We start from the raw sequence: 16,043 nt of genomic DNA, 5'->3' as shown, positions 1-16,043 counted from the left end.
TTTGAAGTTATCAAAAATAGTATGAATTTAGGACGCCAAAAATTTTTCAGTTATTAAAACATAGGCCCCAAAAATAATGTTCCCTAGTGTTAGTGAACAGCTCTGTACTTTAATTTGTTCATTTCACGCCATGTTAATGAAAAGGGCAAGTACCTAATTGGATATCGGGAATTTCTTTTTCATTCTATCGATAAAAGAGAAAAAATGGCCAAATGGTTTCCGTTTACAGTAAGTTACCTGGAGTGGGCGTAAAGATATTTGGTTTTTGTTTTATTACAAAGTCTTTTACTTTACAGATTTATGAAAAACAGAAGAACACAGCATCGATTAGATGTCTTGTCTTGGGATCGGTTCGATTTAAACATTCTCTAATTTTTGATTTTTTAATTTTTTGTTACAGGTAGTAAAAAAGATACGCTTGAAAATGTCGTCAAACTATTTAGTTTTCTGTGTTGCTACATATTTGGACATATAAAAGGACTTGACGAGATCTGCGAGTACCATGCTGCTGAATTCTAGCAGACCGTTTCCATTTCTGTTTCTCTCTCTATCTTTCTTCCTCTCTCTCTCTCTTTCCATCATCACTATCGGTTTCAGTTCGTGAAGGGAAGTTTTAGATTTTAGAATAAGTTAAAAAAGTTCGTCTTTGCTCTGTGGATTTGAGATTTGAGTGTTAATGGTCACAGTGAGTTACTTGTTGCCTAGAAGTTGTTTATAAAAGGTATATGGGTAAGAATCCCCTAAAAACCTGTCTTTCAAAGAGGCAAGAATCTAATGCTATCTGTAGATGTGGTTACGCAATTTGGTTCATTATAAGATTGCTAGTATTTCTCCTAGAGAGCGGTTTTTTTCCTTACAGCGAGGATGTCTTAAAAAGTGTACCGTTATAAGTTAGAATTTGATGAGTACATTGAAACGGAGTTTTATTTTACATTTTTTATTTTGTTTTCTCGTGAATGCAACAACTGAGCTGTCAAAAACCTTAATATATCATGAAAAACCACATTACAACGACTCAATTCTTATCTATTATATGCGTTTCGTATATGGTTTTGGTATAAACGATCTAAAATGTTGATTTGTTGCTTGAATAAATATTGCAGAATTTCATTGTTTATTTTATTTTTTCTCAAATAACTACTGTTACTCCTAATCTGATTACATTTAGTTTTTTTTTTCTTAATAAAACAACTTTGAAAAGGTAAAACCGTTTTTTTCTCTGATACCATCTACTTGACTGAGTTTTTTCATCATAATCGAATTCATTTATTTTTCCGCATCCCGTTTGTTTTTGTTTTGTATGTGTGTGTTCTGTGTTTATATGTCTGAGTTTTCGAGTATATGTGTATGCATATTAGTAGGTTGGATGCTTCTATACTGCAAGTTAATTACTAGCATTAGTAGTATGCTTTTGATTGATTATAAAGTGCTTCTACACGAAGCATGTTATCTAATTGAGTTTACTTGAGACAGTGGAAATGTAAATTTAGATCAAACTGCATCTACAGGAACATCCATCCTTTTTTACCACTTATTTAAATATTGAGAGTTTTTACTACAAGTTAATGTGTAAGACTAGTTGACTTTTTGAAATCTCGAAAGAAAGAGCATTCATTATCTTTGGTTGCGTGACTAGACTTTAAATGGATGTTGAAAAGCACATAAATTAACATGGGCAGTAATTAGTAATTAGTTCGGTTACAGATCGATTACTTACGAGTTATAGTGTTAGCAAAATCTTAAAATCTACAAAAAATATTCGAACTCTGGGATGAAATTTATGACCGGTTATGTGCGCGTGCCTCAGTACAAATGTTGTAGATGCGGTCAGGTAAAGTTGATTCAAAAGCCAATTTGTTGAAGTTGTGGGGTAGTTAAGAAAAGTGCACAAAGAAAAGTGAACGAAAAAAACGATGTGCCTAGATTATCGATTATCATTTGCGATCCGATTTTGTTCTTTCTTTTGAAACATTTTTTGTGTGTATTGTCTTTCTGCGGGGATAATTTGGCCTGATTAGTTTTGGCTCGAGAGTTAGTAGTCAGAAATATTAAGTCGTTTTTAAGCTTCTTTTGGAATTTGGCTGGTATGAGTTATCAATGCTCTTGCTCTTATTCTTTTAACTAAAAAAAAATCCAAAAATAAAAAAAAGCTCATGGAAGCTCCCAGCTTCTACGGTTTCGACATTTTATAAATAATTTATCGCTAGCTTGTCGAGGTTTTTCGTTTGTCGAAATCTGAGTCTGAAGAAAAACGGTAGGGGTAATAGAAATCAGTAAGTTAAGTAACTGGGACGAAACCTAATCGTACGAGGTTGGACGGCAGAGTGAAAATACGAACAGTATCGCAAACATTAGTTCGGCTGTCTGAAGTGATAACATTAAGGCACATAGGATGTATTCGAGGCGTAATCGGTGTAATTGATAGAACAGGAGATAACTGACTCCCATCGCGCAAGGAATCGTAAGGAATACCGATAAAATGACCTGCCAGCCTGCAATTGGAGGTGAAATAAGATTGTAGAAAATACGGAATTAGATATTCATATAAATAATTGCACCCTAATTCTACGCATAAAATGATATCTATGAATAATAACTGATTTATTGAAAAAAAAACTGTATTTATCAACACTAACGTTCAAAGAGAAAAGAAATCAAACACTCTTATCCAAACGATTATAAGACTATTCACATTTAAACCCACCTTCAGATTTACTCATGTGAATGCAAATTAAATCAATTTATGCAAGTATTAACTTTTTTTTCTATAATTAAATCAGTAAGTCACCTGAAGCTTCCTTTTTTACTTTTTGTGTTTGATTGTGATGTTGTGATTTGATCTCTAAACGAATTTTTTCAAACAATTTCTGTGTTTTACGAATTGTTGTTCAGCTTCTGCGTTTCGTCATTCAAACTATTTCTTAGTTTATTTTATTTTATTTATAATTTTAATGGGTACAATAAATCATCCAATAGAATGAAACTCCCCGAAAAAAAATCCTTTTTAAATTTTGCCTTTCCGTTTTAGCTAAATACTAGAAAAAAGATGCAAAATCGAAAATTAATTAATTTTAATCGATCAATAAAACATCAAACATCCGGGACACGTATGTTAGTACTGAAACTAGACGCTGCACGTCGCTGCTGTATTTAAGCAAAAGACACATCCGAAAAGTCTCCAGTAAATTTTAGAACTATGGAGAGTTGTAAAGCTGTTTTCTACGGGACGCCATCTGATTATCACTAGCAAAACTAATAAAATCCTAATGAAATCATTTTACACGCTTTTAATGCTAAACTTTGCAATAAATCTTTCAGTAAATTAAAAAAAAAATAGCATTTTCACAAATTTGATTATTTTGTCTTATTAATACAAAGTTCGTCAATTTTTTTTCCCGAATGTTTCGGTAAACGGTACAGCCGTCTTGAGAACGATTTTTTGTATTCAATTACTCCGTAGTATCAAAAACATGTGTCAGCCATTCGAAACGAATATCGATAAAATATCAATATTTTATCGCTTTTCCAGATGTGACAAACAAAAATCAAAATGTTGCTAACAACGAGTAAACCACCAACAAAGGGATACATCACTTGGCGCGCCAAGTTTTGCAGTAAAAAATAACTTCGACCGAAACCGGAGAAAGTTGATTTCGGCAGGTCAATTTGTTGTTAAAATGAATAGAGAAGGACTTTTTTAAATTATGAAGGGTTTATGTAGCTATCAACGTAAAAAAAAAGAAAGGAAAGAATATTAACTACGAGTACTACGACCTTCGAAAACTGGACTTCCAAACATTTTTTGTTATATAATGTAAGAAGTGAAATTTTGTTTTCAGTAGTCCATCTGCCTGATGTCACGGTGTGTGAAAAATGCAAACATACCGCAAATAAACAGTAAAACATTTTTAATCCTCGGGGGGAAATTGCCATCCACAATAGCTTTCACCGGCAGCAAGAAGTAGATAGTCTCGCATTTACTACCACATAACATGTTCATACTGTATTAAGTCAGCACCAATGCGCCCGTACCGTACTGATTGATTCTCCCCATCGTAAATCAACACTGTTTCATCACGTACCTATATACGCAGAGTGTACAGAAGTTTTCTCTCACGGTGGTATTTTCATTTTCTAACATGATTGTTCTCACACTTCCGACACCGAGTGACAAACCCATTCTTAATTTTGTAAATTGGTAATATTAGGAGAAAGCGAAGCAGTACGAACTATTTATAAATTCATAACACCTTCTTTTTCGCGTTACACTGATGTCGTGCGTCACTTGTGCCCTTTTTTATCCCCCCAACTCGCAGCATGGCACAATTATTCGCAACAAAATCAGGGCATTCTCCTTACCACCATCATACTACACCCACCCACACCTTTTTTTAGTCTTTTTAGATTCACACACTTAAGATTGTCCCTGCTTTGGGGGGATGAAAACCAAACCCGAGACATCATCAGAAGATTATAATCAGGAAGCTTACCGTGATCGCTGAGGCTGCCCTTTCGGCCGAGGATGATGCGCACCGTTTCAATCACACAGAGCGCCACCAGGATGATTATCTCCCGGAGTAGGATCTGCTGGGGGTATTGAAGATTTACGGCCTTCAATGTCATCATTCCCAGCTCACACGCGGCAAACAGCCCAAAATAGAACGAATTCAGATAGAGTAGGATTTCGTACGTCAGACTAGGATTGCCCATGGTTTCCGACTTCCTTGTTTAGACCAGAGCGCTCTGCGTTCCGGGAACGATGGGGTTACCTCGTTTGCAAACTCTCGGTTACGACTCCAATTCGTAGAACTTATCCTGCAGTATCACGAAACTCGGTTAAAATAGAAAAGAAAGGAAAAAAAAACCATCCAGTAACGAAGCACAACCAAACACCTACCGTTTCTCCTACACGACTACTAGCAGCAGCAACAGCCAATTACCAGGGAAAACTTTGTATGTCTCATCGGGATCACAGTTTTCCGCGACTCAACGGATCGGGATAACCAAAACGAATGCTACCCCTTCTTCTTCAGGCTAATGTGGTCCCACCAGAGCACGGTGTAATGTTGCTAATGAAAACATGAGGAAAGCCCCCTTATACCTTTTGAAGCAAATAATACTTTTTGAGTGACGAAAGGGTCAATCAGTTTCTTTGATGAAAAATCAAACACAAATTCTCAAAGAGTCCTAAGGGTTACCAGTTGAGATTAAATTCCTTGAAATCAAAGTTTAATTATGATTCAATTAAATTGCAGTTATGAAATCGATTTGAGTAGTTTAAAACATGGTTTAAAGTTACATTAACATTTCTCGCTTAAGCCTGTTTGAAGATGTAGGTTTGGTATATTTATTTTTAGCACTCTTTCGACATTTACATGCACGGGTTGTACTAAAAATTTATGCTGAACTGCGTTAAAGACCTTTCGTTTAGAGAACACACATCTGAAAAACAATAAACAATTTTATGGGCGATGGGCACGCTCGCCATCCCGGTTTTTCATGTGTTAAACAGAGAAAGCAATAGAGTTGTTTTTGACATTTCTTACGCACACTTGCTGAGCGTGTACAGATGAGACGGGGCAATTAACCTCAAAAACTCTAGGTACAAAAAACGGGCAGCCTTTTTTGAGGTTGATTGTCCCACGGCCAGTGGGGGCCAGGAGGGGGTAATATGCCCCATCTACAAGAAGGGCGACAAATTGGACTGTGAGAACTACCGAGCGATCACTGTCCTCAATGCCGCCTACAAAGTGTTGTCCCGAATCCTACTCCGCCGCCTAACGCCACAAGCAAACAGATTCGTGGGAAGTCATCAGGCCGGCTTCATGGAGGGACGGTCTACGACGGACCAGATATTCACATTGCGGCAAATCCTCCAAAAATGCCGTGAACACCAACCCGCATAAATTAGTATCATACAGTGACTATTCCCATTATCTTCTTCCTAAGACACCCAAAAGATTACTTCTATAGTTTTGGATTATAAAAGTAAGATAAGTCTTATCATTTTTTCATGAAATGGAATCGTTTGGACGCACTTAACGATACAGGGAACGGGTCGTTAAGTAGAGTAACCATTCAATTTTTTTGCTTTTTTCTACTCGCTCCGAGCGAGTTGTATCATACGTGGAATCTTCACTTAATGATTGTCTCATAAAAAAATAACGATACAACATATTGTGTCCTTTTGATATAAATATTCAAATTAATATTTTTGAAATGATAATTGGTTTAAAAATTGTTTTTATAGTATTTTATTCACAACACATAGATACATATAAAATATAAGAAAACACTGTTCACACTGTTGTTCGCGATGCTATCCTTGTTAGTGCAGTAGTCGACTACCGAGTACCGACCCTCGCATTGTTGGAACCGGTGCTGATGCCTAGCGGACTGGAATGTTCCCGTTACCAGGTCAATTATGACCCGATTCTGGCGTCTGGGTTTTCATCTGTAGACATCCGGCTAGCAGCGACTGAAAAAAAAATTTCAGTTAGAAAAACTGAAAATTACCGATAAATAATTCAGGGTACTTACCCTCGCACAACCGGAACTTTCGTCGTCACCAACCAATCTATCGCACCATCGGAACCGGTGCCCGGTGCTGTTGCGAAATTTTCACGAACTGTTCCGGCGAGAAAACTTATATTTTCCGCACAATTTCAACCACGTGTGATGACAGCAGAAAATTTTGAGGTGCGTTGCTAAAATATTCGAATATTTTTTATGATCATTAACTGAATCTTTCTAGAATATTATTTTATCTTCTAGTCGCGTTGCCAAAATTATTCAATTAGTTTTTTGGAAGATTAATCTTATCTTTTAGAAATGGTTTTTACTCATTTCTAGCAAAGACACATAAGCAATGACCCAAAAGAATTCGGAACTATTAATGTAATCAGAACCGAATAATTCGAAAGATGCATGGTATGGTTTTTAGCTATGCGGGAAGTCCCTACGCATCATCTATTCATCGACTTCAAAGCCGCATACGACACGATCGACCGTAACGAGCTATGGAAAATCATGGACGAGAACGGCTTTTCCGGGAAGCTGATCAGACTGATCAAGGCGACGATGGATGGAACGCATGTGCGGATTTCGGGTGAATTGTCGAGTTCATTCGAATCGCGCAGGGGGCTTCGACAAGGTGATGGTCTATCCTGCATGATGTTCAACGTGGCGCTAGAAGGTGTTATTCGACGAGCGGTGGGCGAAATGCGGGGCACGATTTTCAACAGATCCAGTCAACTTATCTGCTTTGCCGATGACATTGATATAGTCGGCAGATCATCTGCGGCGGTGGAGGAGATCTACCGCAAACTGAAACGCGAAGCAGGAAGGATTGGGTTGATGATTAATACGTCCAAGACGAAGTACATGCTGGCCTGCGGATCCGAGACCGACCGAACCCGCTTGTCCAGTAATAACAAGGTCACGATCGACGGCGACGAGCTGGAGATAGTCGAAGACTTTGTCTATCTCGGCTCACTGGTGACCGCAGACAATGACATCAGCCGTGAGATCCGGAGGCGAATTATCAGCGGAAGTCGTGCCTACTATGGACTCCACAAGCAACTGCGGTCGAGAAGACTTAGCCCTCGCACGAAGTGTAACCTGTATATGACGCTCATTAGACCGGTTGTTCTCTACGGGCACGAGACATGGATATTGCTCGAGGAGGACCTGCGTACACTCGGAGTATTCGAGCGACGAGTGTTAAGAACCATCTTTGGCGGCGTACAGGAGAACGGAGTGTGGAGGCGAAGGATGAACCACGAGCTCGCGCGACTCTACGGCGAACCCAGTATCCAGAAGGTGGTGAAGGCTGGCCGGATACGCTGGGCGGGACATGTTGCGAGAATGCCGGACGACTGTCCTGCAAAACAGGTGTTCGCTACGAATCCGGTAGGAACAAGACGAGCGGGGGCGCAACGAGCGAGGTGGTTAGACCAAGTGGAGCGTGATCTGGCGAACGTGGGGTGCCCGAGAAATTGGAGAACGGTTGCTATGAACCGAGTGAATTTTAGGAATTATGTTCGTCAAGTTATATAACATATGTCGTGAGACGGAATACTATGTAAATAAAAATAAAAAAAATAAATGTCCCAGGGCCAGAACTGAAAAGTGTTGGAGGAACAACCAGCGAAATATGTTCTCTGTGATAAATCACGAACACTATAGCCTTCACTCCAATTTCTCCCGATTAGCTGTCATTCTTATGGAAATCTGTGTAAGAGTATAAAGAGCAAGCTTAATTCTTTTTAGCAGGCCCAAGTCCAATATTTTTAAAAGTCGACAGTTTTAACACTTAACAGTTAAGTAGGTATAGTTTAAAACTCAAAAAGATGGCTAAAATACCCGAAATACACTTATAAAGAAAGCTAAAATTGGCGAATTAATGTCAAATTTTGTTTACTGGCAAACAAGTACAAAATTTTAATTTGCAACTAAAATTACTATTGTAATGCTTATAGGTTCATAAATATTTCATTGTCAAAGTCAATCTTCAAATACGTAGATCATTACACCACACCTAAAATAGCTAAAAATCCCATGCATTTTGATCCATAACATGATCGTTTTGATCACTCTGCCTTTCGCGCTTGGTGGCCTGAGCTTCGATTATATCATCAATAGACGAGTATGGACAAATTAAAGTTTCAAATAATTTTTTTAAATAAGTGGTTTTCAAAAAACACTATTTTTAATTTTTTTTTTTGACAAAATCAATCACCATCGTGCTCCAGCACTTAGTAAAAAAAACGTTCTTCATGCTGTTCAGTCTTGTTATTTGAATAAAAATAAGAAAATTTTACTTCGTCAGCAATTGCTTTAACCATTGAAAGAAGTTCATGCATCAAATAAAACTGCCTCAATTAAATTCAAATCAGGGGGGTGACAATCTGGTTCTTCTTGCGAACAAGAATCTTTTTCTTTTTTTCTATCCATCAGGAGAAACGTTTATGGTGTTTTCCTCTCAAAGCAGAATCAGAGTTGAAAAAGTAAAATTTTCAACCAATGAGGAACCAGAATGATGGTTGTGTTAGTTTGCAATCATTCATAATTCTCTAGGATTTGACAGGATTGACCGGTTCCTTGACAGCAAAATGACAGGTTTGTTATGGGCCCACATAATCGTGGGCCCGTAATTTTGATGGTTGTCAAAATCAATGACAAAGGATAGGGCTGTCACCCCCCTGATTCAAATTAATTTAAATTCAAATCAAATTAGATTTAAGAACAAAAAAACCTCAAAAACTATTTTGGCAAACAAGTTTATAAATTTTAAAATTTATTTTAGCTCAGTGCACCAGATTTTAGTACACAACGGTATCCGTCCGAATTTCGCATCGGGCAGCACCAAAAAGTGTCAACTTTTACCGCAGTTTTACCGCTAGTTCTAGGTAGTACTAGATCTGTGGAGTCTTTTGAATGCAGCTCGGCTTAATCGATCCATTCTGCTTTCGACCGTAGGCTGTGGTGGACGTTGTCGCAAGTTTGTCCCTCTAGTTTTCTACTTTGAATCTGAAGTGAAGTGAATAGGTTGAGGTTACTGTGAGCGTGTGTGATTCGGTGGAAAGTGGTGATCGAATTTGTGTTGAAAGCCGGTGTTTGAAACATGGAAGTCGCTAAACCGGAAGTGAATGGCAACCCGTTGCCCCAGCGGCAGCAGAATAACCAGGGCGGTCCTCAAGGAGGCCAGCAGCAGGGCAATCAAAACCAAAACCAAAACCAAGGTGGCGGCGGTGGTGGTCCGAACAAGGGCAACCAAAATCAGAACCGCAATAACCAGAACCAGGGTGGTAAGAAAGGAGGTGGCCGGTTCAACAACCGGAATAATCAGAACAACCAGAATCAAAACCAGAACCAGCAAGGTGGAAACCAGGGAGGAAACTTCCAGGGCAATAATAACCAGCAAGGAGGTGGAGACCGTGACGGAAATCAGAACCAAGGAGGCGGCGGTGGCGGTGGAGGCCAACACGGTGGCCCAAATCGTGGTGGCGGCGGCCCGAACCGCGGTGGACCCCGGAACCGGAACCAAGATGTAAGTATTCCGGCTTTTTCCGGTAAATTTTCGCCACCGGGATCTCATTTTCCAAGATGGCTGCCGCTTTGTATCACTACTGGCATTGCCATCATCATCGCCCAATGGTGGTGCACACGCGTTTCAAAATGGCGACTGAAGGTTGGCCGGGTGATAGCAAATTGTGTGATTTCAATCATTTATGGTTGAAATCATATTTTTCTAGGGTGTTGAAAATTTATTTGTTCCGTTCCATTTTATTAGAGAATTTAAATTTAAAAAAAAAATTTATCCATGAGATCTGAAAATTTTGGTTAATTTTTTAATATAGTAATGCAGGTTACTGAACTTTTGAAGTTCGGTATTGGTGACGATCTTCATACTATCGATTTTTTTCAACTGACTGAATAGTTATTTTCATATTATTTTGCATATGACGGTAGCTTCAAGGTTCTGGCTCTTTCAACAGTTGTCCCAAGGATTTCAGATTAGTTATTTTCATATTATTTTGCATATGACGGTAGCTTCAAGGTTCTGGCTCTTTAAACAGTTGTCCCAAGGATTTCAGATTTCGATTTTCGCTAATGCCAATACAGCCGGTGCAGTCAATGGAAGTGGTGAGATAACGTTTACGACGACGAAAAGTGGGGTGCGATATGTGTAGACTTTGACGTCACATGATATTTGACACGGTGTAGAGATTCGGTGGCGTAAAAATAATGCAAAATGTCGCTCTAAAAATGTTGATAAAATATTGGCATCGATTTTTCAAAACGGCGAATACGTCTAGATCTCTCTTTGATAAAATCGCGTTCTATCCTTGACCTTGCTCAACAGCTACCGTAACATTGATTAATTATTTGAATTAAAATAAGTTCAAATATTTAGAAAATAAAATAAATAAACTACTGAATTAATTTGCGATAAAATCGTTCTTAAAATCAATAAATAATAGATTTCTGTGGATATAATATAATAAAATTTGTTTTTGAGTTAACCATGGAATTCATGGGAAGCGATTAATAAATAACATAAAAAGCTTGAAATTATGATTTTTTTACGGTCGACCTCAGTTCAATTTTAAGTTTTTATCAAGAAGGTTGTTTTAGAGAAAATGATCGGAAAATCGACTCAAATGCGCTTTCTAAGTCTAAAAAAAAACAACGAAATAGAATAAAAGTAAATTCGACGCGATTGATATTCAAACGCGAAGGGAAAATAATGAGCTAACAAATGTATCATGGGCGCCAGCTCTAAATTTTACTTCAGAAGTTCGGACTTCCGACTTCCGAAAGACTTCCGACAAGGAAAAGTGAAGTACTAGATTGTCGGAAGTCTGTTGCCGTATTCGTTTTCATCTGGTGGCCAACCGGTTGTGCACCAACTGCTGTCATCTGCATATAAAAAAACGCTTTGACAGCACTTGGTGCACAACCGGTGTTCCACCACCGTGAAAACGAATACGGCATGTATTTTGTTGCCAGATCATCAGCGACGTTTCTAAAATTTTTATTTAAATTCACAATATTTGGCTAAAGAAAAGGCAACAAAATTGTTGTTTGAGATTCCAAGTTAGCCGTGATAGTTGTACAGGATATTCTTTCTAAATTTAGCAGATAACAACAAAAAAAAAACGTGGCGTATAAACAAACATTTTTTATGCTTTCCCACCAACAGGGCGACCAAAGCTTTGATCGTCGCCGTAGTGGTCCGAATGAGATGTACTTCATCAACGAGAAGCTGCGCATGTTGCAGGGACCCCTACTTGAGTTGCCCCCGATCGAAGCGGGAGATTTCAAATTTTCCAGCCGCAATCGGCTTTACATCGGTAATTTGACCAACGATGTCACCGAAGAGGAAATGACCGAACTGTTCCGCCCGTACGGTGAAATCACGGAAGTTTTCCTGAACAAGGAAAAAAGCTACGCCTTTGTGCGTGTAGACTACTTCTCCAATGCCGAGAAAGCCAAGCGGGAATTGGATGGAACCTCCCGGAAGAATCGCATCCTGCGAGTTCGTTTTGCTCCTAATGCAACTGCCCTCCGGGTGCGAAATCTTACCCCGTTTGTCAGCAACGAGCTGTTGTACAGAGCATTCGAGGTATTCGGACCTCTGGAGAAGGCTTCGGTGCAGGTTGACGAGCGTGGCAAATCCACTGGCGAAGGTATCGTAGAGTTCAAGACCAAACCGGGTGCGATGGCCGCCCTGCGTTTCTGTACCGAAAGGTGCTACTTCCTATCAGCGTCTCTGCGACCTGTCATCGTAGAACCGCACACCTACCAGGACGATACCGATGGTCTACCCGAGAAGTCACTGCCCAAGAAAATCCCAGACTTCATGAAGGCGCGACAGGTAGGTTTCCTTTTATGGCTACTTTTGCTAATCCGCTTTGAGTGAGAGTTCTGTTTCTAGTCAGTAATTAAAATATTGTTACCCTTCACAGAATGGACCCCGTTTCGCCGAGATTGGCTCCTTCGAGCACGAATACGGCCAACGCTGGAAGCACATGCATGAACTGTACAAGCAGAAGGCCGAGTCGCTAAAGCGCGAGATGATCATGGAAGAAGAGAAGCTGGAGGCTCAAATGGAATTCGCCCGTTATGAGCACGAAACCGAGCAGCTCCGAGAACGTATGTTGCAATGTCGATTATTTTTCTAGACCTTAGGAATCTCCTACCTTATGGGTCAACTTCTGATATCTATTATTCGTATTAATGTTCCTTGACGAAATCGACTGGTAGTTGCCCCAAACAAGTCTTCACGTACCATATGTCATACATATACACCAGTGTCTTATGCGTTAGTTATATTTTAATCTCCTTATAGGCAGACAAAAAGGGAAATCTTGATTTGATCAATTCTAGTGTTGGAAATGTTTTGTGGAAAGCTCATCAGCAGTGTTGATCAAATCATTCGCTAAATTATAAATTATACCTCGATGATACGATCGCAAAGTTTTAGCATGTAGTATTTTAGAGAGATATGATAGTATTCATGTGATCATCCATTAAAAGTCTGAAATTTGTATACAAAAAAAAAACTACTGACATGCGTTGTTTGTATGGACAGTTCTTAAAACAAACCCCATCATCATCGTTGCCAAATTTTTACTAGCCAAACGTTGACACTTCTCAAAGATGGATTTGCTGGTTCGCTTTTGTTCGTTCAGTTGAGTCAGTTCCATTAGCACCATCAACAGTGAAACGTGTTGAAATTTTCGCTTCATTTTCAAAGTTATAAATTTCATCTTCATGAAAAAAGGTTGAAAATTTATTTTAAAATTTTGTATAAATTCAGCCATTTATGTAGAATTATTAGAGCCAATAGAGTTGAAGTTTTGAAACATTAAGATAAATCAGGTTGTTTCCCCAATATATTCAGAATACTGCAGTTTCAAGTTCCTTATAAGAATTTTCTTTGTTAGGATTTTGTCTTCATAGCATTCTCAGTGTCTAGTGAACACATGTCTTTCTAAACATTGTTCAATTTCCATCATGGATTGTCGGTAATGCACTTTACAACTAATTTATTTCTCTTCGGCACTTCTCTCGCCTTTCTTTTCGTACGCAATCAGAGCTGCGCCAGCGGGAGCAGGACCGAGACCGCCAAAAGGCTGAGTGGGAAATGAAGGAACGTCAAGCCACAGAAGCTAAACAACGTAATGACATCCAGATGAAGCACGACGTTGAGGAAATGCAGAACCGCATCAAGCGCACCGATGAGGAACTTTACCGCCGACAACAGGAGAACAACATCTTCATGCAGGTATGCAGTAGATCCGTTGATCGATTACTTAATTGTTTACTCACGAAAAATATATTGTTACTTACTCTCTTTTCCTCACTCGTATCTTCCTCAATCAACAGAATCAACAGATGGGTGGCCCGATGCCCGATAACGATGACCGCCGGCAGTTTGAAATGGGTGGTGGTAACAACTTTGGTGGAATGGTAAGTCGATTCGTTTCATTCTTCTTTAGTTCCGTCGTTGAATCAGCAATCAACGATAACTCATCTTGGAGATCAAACTTTTATCACCCGCCGATGCCCCTTGATCTCACAAATCTTGGGGTCGGCTGAAACTTTCGTTTGCCAAAAAAAAACCAAAAAAGTAACCCCTGGAATGTGAGAGAGACCCTCTGAGTACGATCTTCCATTAGAACAATTTAATGCTCCGAGATTACGACTGCATCTTATAATTCGTTCCGCCTTCCGTGGAACTACTGTTCGTATCCATTCTGCATTAATTGGCTCCTTTTGTTCTCGACTTTTTTTTGTGTAATCTCGCACGAAAGTTCAATCCTGTGGAATATCGACCCCCTAATATTGTACCGTATATTTGAGAACGCTTTGAACAATTAAAATCACTCTTGATAAGGTGTGAATTTACGTTAAGCTATCAATTTACGACATCTAAAGACAATTCTTGAAGCTGTACCTCGGGATAACCATGTTTGCATCTTACGATTTCTGATTTAAAATTACTTATAAAACGATTGAAAACCAACTGTAATTTTTCTGGCATCACGTACCTAACTACTAAGGTTATTTTCCTTTACGGAAAAGCATCAGATTTTGACGCTTTTACATTGACGTAACCTTACTGTCTTACTACATTTTATGGAAAAAAATATCTGGAAGCCATTCCGGTTTCCAATAACACTGTATACATCTCACGACGATCTTCTCAAGAATCAACTCCGATAGTGATTCATGGATCACATAGGGTGATTAGCATGTCTGCATTTGAACTTATCAGTATTGGAGCGTTTCTATTAAATCTATCTTTATCCGGTTGCAACTGGTGAATATCGTCGATTTTGGAAAGAGTTCGCCACTACTTCTACATACCTACACTGTAACATTGTTGCTGTCAAAACACACAGCTGTAATGGGAAACAATACAGCAAAACTGATTACGTTATTCCGTTGAAGTAACGGACGGAAAAAATTGCCGGGAAATTGACTGCTCCGGAATGTTATACTAATATTTTGTCGGATTTTCGAAACCGAGCATAAATAAAAAGTTGAACCGAATTCAGAAAAATCAGGATGGAAAACAAAATGGCTGTGCGCTCGTTTTCTATTCGAGATTTAGGTTGCACCTAAGCCAATACAATGACCAAAATACACTATTTAGAAAAGTTTTTGATTGAAAAGCCGAAAAATAGTTATAAAACGTTCATATACCATCTCGTGTAACATTACAAATGGGCCAAACTAGCAGTTTGCTAAGAATTAGAAAAACGCGTTTGAAATTTCAGAACGTCAAAGTTTCTCAATCCAATCAAATCCTATTTGAAAAATCAACCACTTTTTGCTCATAAAAATCAACAACAGTAGGTACAATATATCCACATATTTTCCGTAGCCTCTCAAGAAATTTAAAACTTTTACAGTAATTCTAGGGATTTGCGAAACTCGTTACGTCTGGAAGTTTCGTCAAATTGATCGGTCGTTTTCGTATTGGTTTTGATGTTACGTCCTTTGGTCCTACAAAAAAAAAAAAAAAGAAACTAATTAGGTACGCCGTTTTGTCACACGGTCAACTCAGTTACGTCTATTGGTCCTACACAAATAGAATAACAGGTTCCAACAAAAAAAAGCATTAACAGGGAGTTTCGCTCAATTAAACTTAACCAAAACCAAAAAAATATTAAATGCAACCGCGTACAACCAGAATAACCAAAATGATTTTTTTCTATTCAATTGTATTTTACAAACTAGGAATTCATATTGGTATTTTTTTTCTCATGATAAAAGGTCCATTATTTTATGATTGATCAATTCAACAGCATTATTTAAAAATATTATTTTAAATAACTGACATGATGTGGTTAACCGTTACAACAGTGTACACCATTCTAATGTAGTTAACTAAAAAGCTTTTCTTATTTAAATTTGCTTTTCAATAAAATATGTACGTAGGGCCCTATTACATAAGACGAGTCACGAGTCATTTTACTCGAGCGAGCCATTTTGGTATTGAGTCACGAGTACTCGAGTGAGCCGTT

General features: G+C 38.6%; 2 protein-coding genes across 2 annotated transcripts; one reads left to right on the top strand and one right to left on the bottom strand.

The window, feature by feature from the left end:
• Nucleotides 1–286: 286 nt before the first annotated feature.
• On the bottom strand, nt 287–5,134 carry LOC129756997 (transmembrane protein 216-like). Its single transcript, XM_055754081.1, has 3 exons — nt 4,898–5,134; nt 4,491–4,815; nt 287–2,492 (listed from the first exon to the last, which is right to left on the bottom strand). The coding sequence occupies exons 2-3, from the start codon at nt 4,708–4,710 to the stop codon at nt 2,299–2,301; spliced, it is 414 nt and encodes a 137-aa protein (XP_055610056.1). The 5' UTR covers nt 4,711–4,815; nt 4,898–5,134; the 3' UTR covers nt 287–2,298.
• Nucleotides 5,135–9,477: 4,343 nt separating this feature from the next.
• Nucleotides 9,478–14,953, top strand: LOC129756213 (protein no-on-transient A-like). Its single transcript, XM_055753028.1, has 5 exons — nt 9,478–10,051; nt 11,708–12,382; nt 12,474–12,660; nt 13,605–13,795; nt 13,897–14,953. The coding sequence occupies exons 1-5, from the start codon at nt 9,626–9,628 to the stop codon at nt 14,107–14,109; spliced, it is 1,692 nt and encodes a 563-aa protein (XP_055609003.1). The 5' UTR covers nt 9,478–9,625; the 3' UTR covers nt 14,110–14,953.
• Nucleotides 14,954–16,043: the final 1,090 nt, after the last annotated feature.

The sequence above is a fragment of the Uranotaenia lowii genome, chromosome 3 (genome assembly GCF_029784155.1).
Source record: "Uranotaenia lowii strain MFRU-FL chromosome 3, ASM2978415v1, whole genome shotgun sequence".
In the NCBI taxonomy this organism is placed as follows: domain Eukaryota; kingdom Metazoa; phylum Arthropoda; class Insecta; order Diptera; family Culicidae; genus Uranotaenia; species Uranotaenia lowii.
This window is presented reverse-complemented; position numbering and strand designations above follow the sequence as displayed.

Bases quoted from the DNA above. Each gene is read 5' to 3' on its own strand.
- LOC129756213 (XM_055753028.1), top strand. From the start codon at position 9,626: ATGGAAGTCGCTAAACCGGAAGTGAATGGCAACCCGTTGCCCCAGCGG. The intron at 12,383-12,473 runs GTAGGTTTCCTT...TACCCTTCACAG, and splicing joins ACTTCATGAAGGCGCGACAG to AATGGACCCCGTTTCGCCGA. The intron at 12,661-13,604 runs GTATGTTGCAAT...GTACGCAATCAG, and splicing joins AACCGAGCAGCTCCGAGAAC to AGCTGCGCCAGCGGGAGCAG.
- LOC129756997 (XM_055754081.1), bottom strand. From the start codon at position 4,710: ATGGGCAATCCTAGTCTGACGTACGAAATCCTACTCTATCTGAATTCG. The intron at 2,493-4,490 runs GTAAGCTTCCTG...CTCCAATTGCAG, and splicing joins GGGCAGCCTCAGCGATCACG to GCTGGCAGGTCATTTTATCG.